Source organism: Aulonocara sp. 'chitande type north' Nkhata Bay, linkage group LG2, assembly GCF_057382095.1.
Source record: "Aulonocara sp. 'chitande type north' Nkhata Bay isolate Kocher_YH1m ecotype deep benthic linkage group LG2, A_spYH_male_GT1.1, whole genome shotgun sequence".
Lineage (NCBI taxonomy): Eukaryota > Metazoa > Chordata > Actinopteri > Cichliformes > Cichlidae > Aulonocara > Aulonocara sp. 'chitande type north' Nkhata Bay.
In genome coordinates, this window is record NC_141345.1 from 8,930,221 (window position 1) to 8,946,095 (window position 15,875).

Genomic DNA, 15,875 nt, shown 5'->3' on the forward strand with positions numbered 1-15,875 from the left:
AATAAGGCCTTTTCATTTGGTATTTAGAACGATTTAAATATTTTATTCCTTGCATTAAAAAATACAGATAAGATGGATTTACACATACTTCTTTTCTACTGTTGTTTTCTGAATGTATTTATGTTACAGGACGGTTACAGGACCTTTTATAAAGTTAACCGTCTGAGCAAAGTAAACAAGTGTCGGTCCCCTCCGAACCACCAGATGGCGCGCAGGCTCCCTTAAACCCACCTACAGTCGGCGGCCACTGTTGTTACGTAGGAATCCAAGATGGCGTCGCAGTATTTCCAAGAGATGCAGGAGAGCTTTAAAAATAACAACAAAAGCCGCGAATTCGCCGCTCATACGGCTAAAGTTCACTCGGTGGCGTGGAGCTGTGATGGCAGGAGGCTGGCCTCCGGGTCCTTTGATAAAACAGCGAGCGTCTTCGTGCTGGAAAAGGACCGTTTGGTGAGTCACATAGCGGCATGTTGCTAGTATGCTAGCGTTAGCCTGGTTAGCTCGCTACCGTGAATGAATGAATGTTGGACGTTAGAGAGCCGACTGTCACAAAAAACACGGCCCCCTGGATAATCCCCATCACTCAATAACTGCCACTAACTGAACAGCCTTGTAGTTATTTAGGAATTTACGTCATTAAGCAGAAACCTATAAGCTCCGTCTGCAGCCCAGCTTTCTACTTAATTTTTTATTCATTTTAATTACGTATATGTTTACTGATTAGTATTTTTATCACTGAAATGCCCAAATTGATAAACTTTCATATTTATGTAAAGAGACATGATCAAATCAGAAAGTTAAAGTCACAGCCCTCAAGTTTAAATTATAACTTGAGGGATGCTAATTTTTTTTTCCTTTCCACAAAGTGTGGTATGCAAGATAATCTGAGTCATATTTCTAAGAGAAAACTTTACAGGTGATCGTCTTGCTGGGCTGCTTGTGGATGTGCTCTGTAAAGTGGCACACGATGGATGCCTGATACATGTGATGTTTGTCTGCAGGTGAAAGAGAACAACTACAGAGGTCACAGTGACAGCGTGGATCAGCTCTGCTGGCATCCCACCAACCCGGATCTGTTTGTCACGGCGTCCGGAGACAAAACCATCCGCATCTGGGATGTACGCACCACCAAATGCATCGCCACCGTCAACACGAAGGGTAGGCTCTTGGTTTTTGTGGCGAACAGAGTCAGCAGCTAGTACTGACCTCAGGTTGCTGCTGTTTGCCTGCATTTTCTCTTTGGGAGTTATTGTAGCTGATAGAAGCTGACTGATTCAGGTAACTGACTGGGATCCTTTATGACCCCATCTGTATATTTATGTCAGTTTGTTAACATTGTAGAGTCTGATTTGATTGTAATTGGGCATTTACTATTGACAGTTGAAGATTTTAGATTAAGATTAAAAGTAATCCTAAGTATTTTTGAGTGCTTATGCTCAAAGGCTTTGAAAGATTCCACTTCTTTAAACCGGATGTTCGTTCAGCATGAAACAAAATCATGAAAATAGCAAACAGTCCGAGTATGATGACATCATCCAAATTTGTTAATCAGAACGTTACAGAGTCACCTGTTCATGGTGAATTCATGAGTCCGTACCTGCTGATTCATTTTTTCCAGGTGGTTTCTCCCGGGAAGCTTCTGTAATTTGAACATCCTTCAAATCTCATTAAAAATAATTGTCATACAGACTTCTGTAAGGCTTGTTTGTCTGATGTTATCCTCTAAACACACAGCTTGCATTAATGCTGAATGAGCTACCTGCGCTCTTAGCTGCAGCGCTGCTTACTGTGACTAGATGGTGAAGAGACTCTTGAAAAGACACTGACATAAACCATTGTGAGTTATAGACTTCAGTAAAGCGCCAAAGATGTTTAGTGAGTCGAGCTTCCCAGATTATGAAGTCATAAGTAAAGCATAGTAAAATACAATTATTCCTTCATTCATGGTTACATTAGACAGCGAGTTGTAACCAGTTCTTTGAACAAACAACATCTCTGTGCAGCTGGTCAGCCCCCAAAAATTTAAATGAATACAAAAAACCTTCTGGTTATTCAAAGATACAATAGTCTCACCGTCTGAGGAAAGTCTGCTGGGATGATAGCGGGCACTTTTGTATCGGTCATTCAAAATGCCCACCCGTACAGGAGTCATGACCCTTCTTTAAACCTCGCTCATCACTGTGTCATCAAAACTGAATCTTTGTCTAAAGGTGAAAACATCAACATCTGCTGGAGCCCGGATGGTCAAACCATTGCCGTGGGGAACAAAGATGACGTGGTGACTTTCATCGATGCCAAGACGCACCGCTCCAAGGCAGAAGAGCAGTTCAAGTTTGAGGTGAATGAGATCTCGTGGAACAACGACAACGACATGTTCTTCCTCACCAACGGAAACGGCTGCATCAATATTCTGAGGTACGGAGCAGATTTCTGCTCACGTTCATTCCTGACATGCATGTTCATGAAAAGCTGAGCGTCATGTTCTCCGTCGCTTCTCACACACCAACACAGGCTAGCTGCTGAGTGAAAGTGTACAACTAAAGGTTGGGGAGTTTGATTTTTCTTTTTTCAAATCAAGGTGAGAAAATGTCAACAAGCTGATCCCAGAGCTGGCTGGAATGGTCGCCACTTCATTGTGATTTGGCTTTAAAATGTGTTTTTGCATTATTAGAAAACAGAGGAACTTTTCTATCTGCTCCTAATTCTGTCTTTGAAATGAACACGCAAACACTGCAGGTCAACAATAACTAAAGGTCTGAAGGTATTTTACACTGACTCACGTTTTTCCTGACCTGTGCACGAGCCACGTGGACTCCTCTGAAACACCTGGGTTTTTTCGCAGTTATCCAGAGTTGAAGCCCATCCAGTCTATCAATGCCCACCCGTCCAACTGCATCTGCATCAAGTTTGACCCCACAGGGAAGTACTTTGCCACAGGAAGTGCTGATGCGTTGGTCAGCCTGTGGGACGTGGAGGAGCTGGTGTGTGTCCGCTGCTTCTCCAGGTCAGAGACGGTTTATTTTCAGAGTTTTAGGTTTCATGAGATAATTACAGTAATGGTCTTTTAAAAAAATAAATAAAAACACATCATGGATCACATCTTTATCGTGGAATAGAAATGTGCCGTTATGACTCTAAGGTTATTCTGGATCTCAGAGAGTTTCTTTCTTTTATCGCTCTGATGGTGCAGACTGGACTGGCCAGTGAGGACTCTGAGCTTCAGCCACGATGGCAAGATGCTAGCCTCGGCCTCCGAGGATCACTTCATAGACATCGCTGAGGTGGAAACGGGTCAGTGAGACAGTTTGGAGCTGTAAATTTGAAATATATATATATTTTTTACTAAGCATTAAACACATTCTCCGTCTTCTCCTCGTGTTGTAGGAGAGAAGCTTTGGGAAGTTCAGTGTGACTCTCCAACCTTCACAGTCGCCTGGCACCCAAAGAGGCCCCTGCTGGCCTACGCCTGCGATGACAAGGAGGGCAAGTACGACAACAACCGGGAGGCGGGCACCGTCAAACTGTTTGGCCTCCCCAACGACTCCTGAGGTCATTTCTGCGTTCAGACTTGTTTAGCTTGAACTCTGTGAGCGAAACCTGCCAAGGATGGAAGTAGAGAGTCTTCTCCAGCACCGAGCGCGATCCTAAAGCAGCAGTAGCCTTTTCCCACCAGCAGATGGTGCTGCTTTCCTAGCGCTTCCTTTACAAACTTAACTCCATTCCTCATTTGTGTACATGAATAAAAATGTGCTGTAAGATACTGTTTGTATGTAAAATAAAGTGTTTTGATATTAAAGCTGCTCTCTGTCTATAAGTCTTTTGTTTTGAGCTCTGATAGCTGAACTTGTGATTATAGTTCAAATATGAAAATGATGAAAGCCTCGGAGGTGTGCGTTAGTTTATTAAGCTTCATTATTTTTATTTGACTTTAGACACTGGATGTTGACTCATCATATCCTTCCTGCAGCCTGTAGGTATACACCAGGTAGGTGTACCAGATAAGAGGAGATGCACCTGTACCCTGTATAAGTACACAGACACACTCAAGCCAAGAAAATCAATTCGCTTTTGCCTTCAAGTCAAAGACTGATTCACTGCTTTTATTACATGTCCACTGTTCCTAAATAGTTCATTTTTATTTCTACATTATAAGACCTTTTATTTTTTAATTAGGCCATCGTTATAAGGTATAACACTGCCGAGTGTAAAACAGACATCAGCTGACAGCAGAAGTGTCTTCCTGTCTTTTCCTCCTGTGACTGCTTTATCTTCCTCCACCCTGACATACGTTCACAGTGTGAGCAAAAATTTAAGGCCCTCAGCCCAGGCTGGTGGCAGCTGGTCACTCCCGGTCCCCAGAGCCTGAGAGCAGCAGGCTGCAGGTTGTTTTCCCCTAGCAGCTTCCTGTCGTCTTGGCGGGGATGTCAACGGGAACCCTGCTGTCTTGCTTTGATTTCTTTTAATTTGGTTCAACCCCACATGAGAAATGTGCCCAAAAACCTTCCTGTGGAGTGGCTGCCCTCTGCTGCCTCGCCTGTGCTGGCATTAAATTAACCTTTTATTTTATATTCAGAAATATTTGCTGGAAAATGTTTTAATGCTTCATTCACTAAAGTCTTTTAGAAACCTTTAAGGTTTCTGTGCAAAGAAGACTGTTAGCGCCATTTATAGTTATTACATGTTTTATTTTGAAAAGCCTGAAAAGGATATGGTGCTTTTGTTGTGAAAGTTTTGTGAGAAATAAAGTAAGCGAATGGCGGAGCGACACGATGGTTTTACCGTCGTTGTTGCACAAACCGACGCGTAAAACAGCCTCTTGTCCATCCAGACTCTTATTTTAGATATAAGAGAAATAGAGAACTCCAAGAAGAAACAAAGATAGCCATTACATTAAGTAAAACCATCATGCTCCCAAACAAGACGACTGCATCGCTATGAGATCGTGCAAAGTTTGATACAGCAAGTCAGTTAAGTGCACAGAGCTGTATGCATGAAGAATCTAAGAAAAGAAGAAATAAGCTTTCATGGATAAAGTTTTGGACTATGATATGCTGCTAAGCTACAAGTCGTGTTAAAACTGAACAATTGCGATTCTCAACTTCTTACAAATAAGTCAGTGACAGTGTTTTTGGTCTTAAGAAGATGACACTAACTACGAAAGCCTCAGCTTTGTGTCATAGACCATTTTGTTTCATGAACACTTGTTGAATAAGAAGTTGTGTAAAAGGGGCAGAGATGGCAGATAAAGACCCGCAAGGTTGCAGGCCCAGGGCACAGAGCTGCAGTAGCGGGACTGGCCACAAGAGCGCGCAAAAGTACACCGAAAGAGGTTTGGAAGAACAGCTCGGCAGGCACATAAACGCAAGAAGGTCCAAGCTGTCACAATTAACTTCAAAAATGAATAAAATTAGTGGACTGATGAAAGAGAATGAAAGCCTTGACATTGTTGATGAACATTTAAGTAACTTTTCAAAGCTGCATGAAGAATTCTTACGGGCAAATGATGATGTACTGTCACTGTTGCCAGAAGATGAAAGGAATGTGGACCAGATGCTCTGGTTCAATCCAAAAAAGGAGCAGTTCAGTGCGTTTATGACTGAAGTTGAGAAATGGATCATCGTAACAAGACATCAGCATCAAGACGACGTGAGCCCAGATGACAGCGTGTCAGTGACTGCTAGACTAATTGCAAAGAAATCAGGTACCAGCGTTGGAAGAAGCTCAGTCAGTAGCCGCTCATCAAGATCGTCCAGAGCTTCTTCGGTATCATCTGTACGGCAGAAAGAAGAAGCAGAGCGCGCTGCTCTGCTCGCACGAGCCGCATCCTTGAAACAGAGACAAGCCTTGGACATTGAAGAATGTAAGTTAAAAGCAAGAAGAGAACAGCTTGAGATCGAGACAGCTATTGCTGCTTCTACAGCCAAAATAAAAGTGTTAGAGGACTGTGAATATGACAGCTGTAAAAATGATGTGGAACAGTGTGAATCGGCTGTTAAGCACTTCAGCTTCCAAGAGCCAAAGGTACAAGGTGAACATGATGGGCATTCAAAGGTAAACAGTCACAGTGTAAAACAAGAAGATGACTTGCACCAAACTGATGCCAGTGTTATTCCAATGAATCTATGTGAAGTCATGTTGAAACAAAATGATATCACTGAGATGTTAGTCAAACAACATAGACTGTCACATTTGCCTCAAAGAGACATTCCCATTTTTAGTGGTGATCCACTTGAGTTCATACCATTTACAAGAGCCTTTGACCATACAATTCATGACAAAACTGACAGTGACAGTGACAGGTTATATTACCTTGAACAGTTCACCAGAGGTGAGCCCAGAGATTTGGTAAGAAGTTGTCAGCACATGAATCCTCAACAAGGCTACAGTGAGGCAAGGAAGTTGCTGTTTTGTCATTATGGTAATGAACTGAGAATTGCAACTGCCTACATGAACAGAGCATTCAATTGGCCACAAATCAAAACAGATGATGCAAAGGCTCTTCATAGCTATTCACTGTTTCTCACTGGTTGTAACAATGCAATGCAAGACATCAGTCAACTGCAAGAGATGGAGATCCCCACGAACCTCAGAGTTATTGTCTCTAAACTGCCATACAAAATGAGAGAAATGTGGAGAGTCTCTGCTTTTGACATTCAAGAAACAAGTGGAAGGAGAGCAAAGTTCTCAGATCTGGTTAGATTCATAAACAGACAAGCAAAAATAGCTGCAGATCCTTTGTATGGTGACATTAAGGATGCTGAAGACAAAGCAAAGTCATCTGCAAATGTGAGAATGACTAGATCATCCAGGCAAAGGGGAAGCACATTTGCTACAAGTGTAACACAAGCTGCAAATGAAAGGTCACCTGAAATTAACAAAAGTGCTTCTTGTCACACTAGCAATGCCTTCCAGAAACCATGCATATACTGTGAAAAACTCCATACACTGGCAGAATGTCAAAAGGTCAGAAACCAGCCTTACAAAGAAAGACTAGAGTTCCTTAAAGCAAAGGGTCTGTGCTTTGCATGTCTGACACAAGGTCATCTGAGTAAGGACTGTAAGAAAAGATCATTGTGTGAGTACTGCTCTAAGAGACATCCAAGTATGCTTCATTGGACAAAGGAGGAGGACAGTAAGGCAGACGATTGCATCCAGAGATTCCCACAACAAGTGATGAAACACACACTTCAGGCAGAATTTGTGGAGCCACGGGGGCCGGAAAAGGCATTCATGTGTTATCGATCGTTCCTGTGTGGGTTAAGTTGAAGAAAGGCAATAAGTTGATTGAGACTTATGCATTCATGGACAATGGGAGCCAAGCCACGTTTTGTTCAGAAAAACTGATGAGACAACTGGGTGTAGAAGGTAAGAAGACAAAATTCATGCTTCGCACAATGGGACAAGAAAAGATGGTGACAAGTTACCACCTGTCAGGATTAGAAGTGTGTGGTTTAAATGAGAACACCTATATAGATCTTCCTGACATTTACACTCATGCAGACATTCCAGTGTCTAGAGAGAACATCCCTACACAGGATGACTTAAAAAGGTGGCCACATCTTCGGCAAATCAAGTTCCCACATTCAGACGCAGACATTGGACTTTTGATAGGATGTGATGTGCACAAGGCTATGGAACCATGGGAGATTATTCATAGTAACGATAACGGTCCATATGCTGTTCGAACAGTCCTGGGTTGGGTTATCAATGGCCCTCTCAAGAGAGATTCTTGCTCTACTCCTTCTGACAGAGAGCTGAGTGTTTCAGTAAATCGCATCTCTGTCACTAATGTTGAGAATCTTTTGATGCAACAGCTCAACTATGATTTTCCAGAGAAAGCTTCTGAGGAAAAACAGGAAATGTCACGAGAAGACATCATGTTTATGGATTCTGTCAATGGCACAGTTGAAAGGATTAATGGTCATTATAGCATAGGTATTCCTTTGAGAAACAAAGCTGTCAAAATGCCAAACAACCGGAGTGCAGTAATGCAGAGGGCAGAGAATCTGAAAAGAAAATTAATCAGAAACACAGAGTTTCACAAGGAGTATCAGAGCTTCATGTCTGACTTGCTGAATAAAGGCTATGCAGTTCAGGTACCAAACACAAAGACTACCCCTGAAAATGAGAGAGTTTGGTACATACCACACCATGGTGTGTACCACCCCCAGAAAAGAAAACTCTGTGTAGTTTTTGACTGTGCAGCATCCTTTCAAGGGAAATCACTGAACGAAGAACACTTGCAAGGGCCAGACCTAACGAACACACTGATTGGAGTACTAACAAGGTTTAGGTGGGATCACATTGCCTTGATGTCAGACATAGAAGCTATGTATCACCAGGTGCGAGTACCTCCAGAGGACAGTGATCTTTTGCGTTTTCTCTGGTGGCCAAATGGGAACTTGAATGAACCTCTGCAAGAATACAAAATGATGGTGCACTTGTTTGGGGCAACATCCTCCCCAAGCTGTGCAAACTATGCACTAAAAAAAGCAGCAGAAGATGCTAAAGAAAAAATGCCACTAGCAGCAGTTACTGCTGTTCTGAACAATTTTTATGTAGATGATTGTCTTCTGTCAGTTTCAGATGAAACAGAGGCATGTACTATGGTCAGGGACCTGACTGCATTGTGTGAGAGTGGAGGATTTCACTTAACAAAGTGGATGAGCAACAGCAGAGTTGTCCTTGCTTCCATTCCTGAAAAGGAAAGAGCAAAAGAGATGAAAGATTTGGATTTGAGACATGATGCACTACCAGATGAAAGAGTCCTAGGAGTGAACTGGTGCACAGAGACAGATGTATTCAAGATCAGGATAACTGAAAAATCTGTGCCAAAGACTAGGCGAGGCATCCTCTCATTTGTAAGTGCAATATATGACCCATTGGGCTTTTTGTCTCCTGTCATTCTGACAGCAAAAATCATCCTGCGAGAGCTATGTGGCAGGAAGATTTCATGGGATGAGGAAATCCCAGCTGAACTGGCTCAAAGGTCACAAGTTTGGCATTCAGAGCTTTCAAAACTTCATGGCTTTACCGTCAACAGGTGTTTGAAACCTGCTGGATTTGGAGTGGTCATATCTACACAATTGCACCACTTCGCTGATGCCAGTGAGAGAGGCTACGGAGTCGTTACTTACCTCCGTATCACAAACCAGAAAAGAGAAACTCACTGCTCATTCATTATGGGCAAGTCCAGAGTGTCTCCTCTGAAGCAGATAACAATTCCACGTCTGGAGTTGACAGCAGCTGCAGTTGCTGTAAAAATGGACAAGCTCATGAGAAAGGAGCTGCAAATGCCACAAGAAGAATCTGTGTTTTGGTCTGACAGTAGCACTGTTTTAAAGTACATTTCCAGCGAGAACATCAGATTTAAGACATTTGTAGCAAATAGAGTGTCACTTATTAGAGACAACACAAAACCAAGTCAGTGGATGTATGTAAACTCTGAATTAAACCCTGCTGACCACGCTTCAAGAGGAATGAACACAGAGACATTCATGAAGTGTTCAAACTGGATTGCTGGGCCAGAGTTTTTGACAAAAGATAAGAAAAACTGGCCAATTCCACCGGACATTAAAGAAATACCAAAAAATGATTTCGAAGTCAAAGAGGTGATGAGTGTGGATGTTACAAAATTACATGAAAATCCAGTGAACAAACTGATCTCTCACTATTCAGACTGGTACCGTCTAAAAAAGGCAGTTTCCTGTATACTTACGTTCAAGCAGCTGCTTGGCAGGTTAAGTGCGCATCGGAAGCTTCTCATGTCACAAGCAAGTGGCTGTGACAGCAGTAAAAGGAAATCTGAAAAGGTTGCAGGTCAAATGCAGCAGTTCAAAACATGTATTAAGGGATCTTCACTTACCACTGCAGATGTTGCAAAGGGAGAAACTGAGATTGTTAAGTTTTGTCAAAATCAAAGCTTCGCAGAAGAAATTGCAAGTCTTCAAAAAGGTGACAAGCTTAAAAGGAGCAGTCACATTGTGAAGCTGGATCCTTTTGTCCAGGATGGAGTTTTAAGGGTTGGCAGTAGGTTGCATGAGTCTGCACTACCAGTAGATGTTAAGCATCAAGTGATTCTCCCTAAAGGTCATCATGTTTCTACTTTGATTCTGAGACACATTCACCAAGAAACAGGCCATGGAGGAAGGAATTACATATTATCCAGGCTGAGAGAAAGATTCTGGATTCCACAGGCAGATTCAGTAATAAGAAAGATCCTGTCAAAGTGTGTAACATGTAGAAGGACATCTGCGAAACCTGGTGAACAAAGAATGGCAAACTTGCCACAAGATCGCCTGATTCCTGACAAACCTCCATTCACAAATGTGGGCATAGACTATTTTGGACCTTTTGAGGTCAAGCATGGGCGCAGCAGAGTTAAGCGATATGGTGTATTGTTTACATGTCTTGCTGTTAGAGCAATACACATAGAAGTTGCCCACTCACTTGAGACTGATTCTTGCATAAATGCATTCAGGAGGTTTATTGCAAGACGAGGTCAAGTGTCTGTCATGAGATCAGACAATGGCACTAACCTTGCGGGTGCAGAAAGGGAAATGCGTGAAGCAATCAAGGGATGGAATCATTCAAAAATCTCAGAAATGCTCATGCAAAAGGGCATCACCTGGATATTTAACCCCCCAGCAGGGTCACATTTTGGAGGAATCTGGGAGAGACAAATTCGCTCAGTTAGAAGAATTCTTAACCAGATCCTAAAGCAGCAACCTCTGGATGATGAATGCTTGCGGACATTGCTATGTGAAGTTGAAGCAATTGTCAACGGCAGGCCAATAACAAGAGCGTCTAATGACCCCAATGATTTAGACGCACTTACACCTAATCATCTACTTCTTCTTAAAGGGCAGCCAGTACTGCCACCTGGATTGTTTCAAAGAGAGGACTTGTATGCAAAAAAAAGGTGGAGACAGGTGCAGTACCTGTCAGACATTTTTTGGAAGCGTTGGACTAAAGAGTATTTGCCGCTTCTACAAGAAAGACAGAAGTGGTTAGTGACTAGGAGAAATCTGAGACCAGGAGATGTTGTTCTCATAGTCGATGACAGTGCACCAAGAAGTTCCTGGTTAATGGGAAAGGTTGAGAGAACAGTTCCAGACTCACATGGACTTGTCAGACGTGTGTTTGTCAAAACCAAAACTAGCGTTTTGGAGAGGCCTATCGACAAGTTATGTTTGTTGCTTGAAATGGAGGCAACAGTTTGAATATCAGCCTCATGTGTAACAGATATATGTTCAACACATATGACTTATGTTTCATATAATGTTTGGTTAAGCCAGTTAGATTATGAGTGTTGATATTAAATGACGCTTTATTGTGTTAATATGTAATTGTTATGCCTTAGCAGTAACAATTAGGGGCCGGAATGTTATAGTTATTACATGTTTTATTTTGAAAAGCCTGAAAAGGATATGGTGCTTTTGTTGTGAAAGTTTTGTGAGAAATAAAGTAAGCGAATGGCGGAGCGACACGATGGTTTTACCGTCGTTGTTGCGTAAAACAGCCTCTTGTCCATCCAGACTCTTATTTTAGATATAAGAGAAATAGAGAACTCCAAGAAGAAACAAAGATAGCCATTACAAAGACAATGTGGTGAAGTGTCACCACTGAAACTTAAAGGTTTGCGAATTTGATGTTGTGTGTCTTTTGTCTCCCACCACAGTGTTTAACATGAAGATAATCAAGATATTTTAACCTGAGCAGGCGTTCTGTAACCTTAACCAGGTCATTTCGATATATATAGTTCATATATGTTTATATTTTATAAGTTCAATTTGTTATATCTGTGAGATACTAAGAGGCCTCCATATGCAACAGGTACTGTTGTAAAGGTTTTCACACATACAAAGAAATATAGCAAAACAAGAGTAACAAACATGTATTAGTATTGGAATAAAGTGACTAAAATATGTGGTAGTGAACGAATACTAAAAGTATTTAGATGGTGTGCTTATGACACAGATTTTAAACCAAATGAAAGTGATAATAGATTTCAGTCCTGGATAGAGAGTGGACTAACAACATTCCATTCCTTCACACATAAAGGGACACTACAGAGTTTCCAGTCTTTACAAATAAGAAATGGCTTAAGACAAGTAGATTTCTTCAGGTTTCTTCAAATGAGGGATTACTTTAATAAACACTGCAATATCCCAAACCCAAATATGGTTGAGTCAGAAATTTTTTTTTTTTTTTTAAATTCATATTTTTATTAAGGTTTCAAAAGCAGGCATTCACAATATGTACATCATGTAAGCATTCTTCATACTTAGGTTATCTGCCTTAGATACTGAAATAGTATTTTAATTTACAACCAAGTCATAAGGGAAGAATACTTACAACGATAGAAGTAATTGAAACCATCACATAATCCGAAAATCAAAAAACAAAACTAACAAACCTAAAAAAAAAACAAAAAAAAAACCAAAAAAAAAAACACGGATGTGTTGTATGGGGTGATCCTATAAATATATATACATACATCATAATTATTGGTTTGTAATAGTAAAATCTGGCCTATGAGACGTGATATATTTGACCCAGTTTTCCCAATATGATGTAAATTTCTCCAGCTTGTGGTTAACAGAAGCTGTTATCTTGAGTCAGAAATTTTTAAGATAGTTAAATTAGCATATGATAGTTCTCTGAGAAAGGCAATCTCCAAACTATATGATGTGCTCCTTCAAGCAAGGAAGGATGCTACTCAAAATGTTAAGATTAAATGGGAATTGGAATCGGGGATGGGTATAACAAACGAGAACTGGGAGAGGATTTGTAATTTTCATTGGTACTCAACAAGTTCTTTATCTTGGAGAGACCACTGTTGGAAGAACATTATTAGATTTTTCAAAACCCCTCATCAAACTAAATATAAAAATGGGACAGCAGAATGCTGGAGAAGATGTGGATCAGAAGAGGCACATCATTATCATATCTTTTGGGACTGCCCTAACTTAAAAAATTACTGGCTGGGAATCCATAAAACTTTGTGTGAGGTTTTTAAGATAAAATTTGACATCAATTTTGTAAATTTGTACTTGGGCTTGGTTGCTGACTCGGTCCGGGGAGGGGACACAAAACTCTTACAAGCGCTATTAGCGGCCAGCAAAAAAATCAACAACCAGAAAGTGGTTAAATCCAACTCCGCCAACACTTGAGGATTGGTTTAATGTGGTTTTCGAAATATTTAAAATGGAAAAACTGACATTCTTTTTAAAAATTCGGAAAGACAAATTCTATAAAATATGGAATAAATGGATTAGCTTTGTGTCCCCCATCCGCCCTGAATTTAGGTAAGACCAGCCCTGAATTGGTGTATCTTGGTGTATCTCCCATGTATCGTACAATGTCAGGTTGACCCTCAACGTTTTTTTGTTTTTTTTTTCCTTTTCTCTTTTTTTTTGACTAAATAATGTCAATGCACTTTATTGTAACAAGTCCCTTTTTTTTCTTCAATAAAAATATAATTTAAAAAAAAAAGAGTTTGTATCCTTCTCATGAATCATAACAGCATAAATACACTAACAGCCAAAATTATTCACTCACTCGTCCAAATCATTGAATTCAGGTGTTCCAGTCAGTTCCATGTTTACAGGTGTATAAAATCAAGCAGCTAGGCATGCAGGCTGCTTCTGCAAATACCTGAAAGAATGGCTGCTCTTGGGACCTCAATGAGTTCTAGTGTGATACTGTGGATGACACATGTGCAACAGGTCCAGTTGTGAAATTTCCTCACTTCTAAATATTCTACTAAGTATTAGAGGGATTATAACAAAGTGAATGCAGGCTACAGACCTCCAAACTTCACATGGCCTTCAGATTAACTCAAGAATAGTGTGTTTCCATGGCGACCAGCTGCATCCAAGCCTTACATCACCAAGTTCAATGCAAAGTGTTGATGCAGCGGTGCAAAGCACACCACCACTGGACCCTAGGGCAGTAGCAGCATGTTCTGGAGTGACCAATCATGCTTCTCCATCTGCCAATCTCATGGACGAGTCTGGGTTTGACGGTTGCCACGGGAACAGTACTTCTCTGACTGCACTGTGCCAAGTGTAGAGTTTGGTGGAGGGGGGATTATGGTGTGGGGGTGTTTTTCGGGAGTTAGTTCAGGTGAAAGGAACTCTTTGTGCTTTAGCGAAGACATTTTGGACAATTTCATGTTCTCAACTTTGTGAGGACCTTGCTTTGTGAAGACAAATGAGTGATTTAAACCAGCACAGGCTAAACTGATCCTATAAGGATCTTCATTTCGATGCTGACATAAGTATTAGTTAAGTCAAGCACCTTTGATTGAATTTGGCCTCATGAACCTGGAGTGTTTCATCCAATCAGTGTCCCTGCTGATCCCAGCTGTTACTCATTGTGTCTGAGTATTGTGAAGAAGGTGGTCAATATCCATATTTGTGATTACCAGTGAGCATCGTGAGTTAATAAATCAAGTATAGTCACCTGCAGGCTATATCTGATCTACCTGGAGCAGCCTCACCGTTTCATTAACTGCTGGCCTGTAAATCACTGATATTTCAGCTTTTTGCTGCGGCTCTGAAACCCTGTTAACTCTGCTGCTGCTGCAAGCAAAGCAGGAGTTATAAGCCTGTAAGACATTTACAGTGTTGGGGAGTAACGGAATACATGTACCGCCGTTACGTATTTAAAATACAAAATATGAGTAACTGTATTCCGTTGCAGGTACCGCTTAAAAAGGTGGTATTTAGAATACAGTTACTTTGTTGAAATAAATGGATTACACGGCGGTACTTTCCTGTTTCATATTGAGGCGGGTCAGGACTGTTTGGGTTTTGTTTGACAGCTATGTTCTGTTGTTCCAGGCGGTAGCGTTATGGTTGCCATGGTTACAGGGTGACGCTCTCTCTGCGTGTTTCCTGGGTGAGAGAGTGCCTTTTTGTTGTTGTTGTTGTGCTAAGCTGAATGCTGACAGAATGCTACAAGCTCTAAAGAATGTAGCATCATGGGCAGTGTAGTCCGTGCTGCAGGGAGAATGGACTGCCATACCCGTTATGTGTCTGTGAGCGCGAGGAGGGAGAAAAAGGCGAGTGGAAAAGTACGAGTTGTCATCGAGCAGAAACGGGAGCTGGACGCATGTAAATATAATAATAACCACTGCAGCCAAGAAGAGTGCCTGACGAGCCCAGTTGTAAGTAAGCTATTAAGACTCGACTGTACACTGTGTTCGTGTTTTCCTCCGAAACAATGTTCCGTTGGAGCAGCCTTTCAACGCCTCTCCACACAACAAAGTAAAGCTATTTTTCGGCTACAGCCCTACACGGAACCCGACGTATTAGCCAGAGGTCCCTTTACTACGGTTCGGACCTTCAGTAACAGTAATAAATCACAGCAATAGTACATTCACGTAGTTGTAAAAAGCATGATAATATAGTAAGTAATCCAAAGTATTCAGAATACGTTACTTCACAACACTCAGTGTTGGGAAGGTTACTTTTAAAATGTATTCCATTACAGAATACAGAATACATGCCCCAAAATGTATTCTGTAACGTATTCCGTTACATTACTCAATGACAGTAACGTATTCTGAATACTTTGGATTACTTACTATATTATCATGCTTTTTACAACAACGTGAATGTACTATTGCTGTGATTTATTACTATTACTGAAGGTCCGCGACTCCGAACTGTAGTAAAGGGACCTCTGACTAATACGGCGGGGTCCCTGTCAGCTCGTAGCCGAAAAATAGCTTTACTTTGTTGTGTTGGTCAACTTTTCTTGCGAGAGACAGAGAGAGGCGTTGAAAGGCTGCTCCAGCGGAACTTATTGTTTTCAGAGGAAAACACGAACATTGTGTACAGTCGAGTCTTAATAGCTTACTTACA

General features: G+C 41.3%; 1 protein-coding gene across 1 annotated transcript; it reads left to right on the plus strand.

Moving 5' to 3' along the window:
* The first annotated feature begins 231 nt into the window (after nucleotides 1-231).
* thoc3 (THO complex 3) lies at nucleotides 232-3,800 on the plus strand. The gene is made up of 6 exons (XM_086262422.1): nucleotides 232-450; nucleotides 1,002-1,158; nucleotides 2,211-2,415; nucleotides 2,843-3,004; nucleotides 3,191-3,291; nucleotides 3,385-3,800. The coding sequence occupies exons 1-6, from the start codon at nucleotides 271-273 to the stop codon at nucleotides 3,546-3,548; spliced, it is 969 nt and encodes a 322-aa protein (XP_086118548.1). The 5' UTR covers nucleotides 232-270; the 3' UTR covers nucleotides 3,549-3,800.
* Nucleotides 3,801-15,875: the final 12,075 nt, after the last annotated feature.

What these genes read in the sequence shown, in the direction of transcription:
- thoc3 (XM_086262422.1), top strand. Translation starts at nt 271, where the DNA reads ATGGCGTCGCAGTATTTCCAAGAGATGCAGGAGAGCTTTAAAAATAAC. An exon ending in GGCTGCATCAATATTCTGAG is followed by an intron (nt 2,416 to 2,842) that starts GTACGGAGCAGA and finishes GTTTTTTCGCAG; the next exon opens with TTATCCAGAGTTGAAGCCCA. An exon ending in TGTGTCCGCTGCTTCTCCAG is followed by an intron (nt 3,005 to 3,190) that starts GTCAGAGACGGT and finishes CTGATGGTGCAG; the next exon opens with ACTGGACTGGCCAGTGAGGA.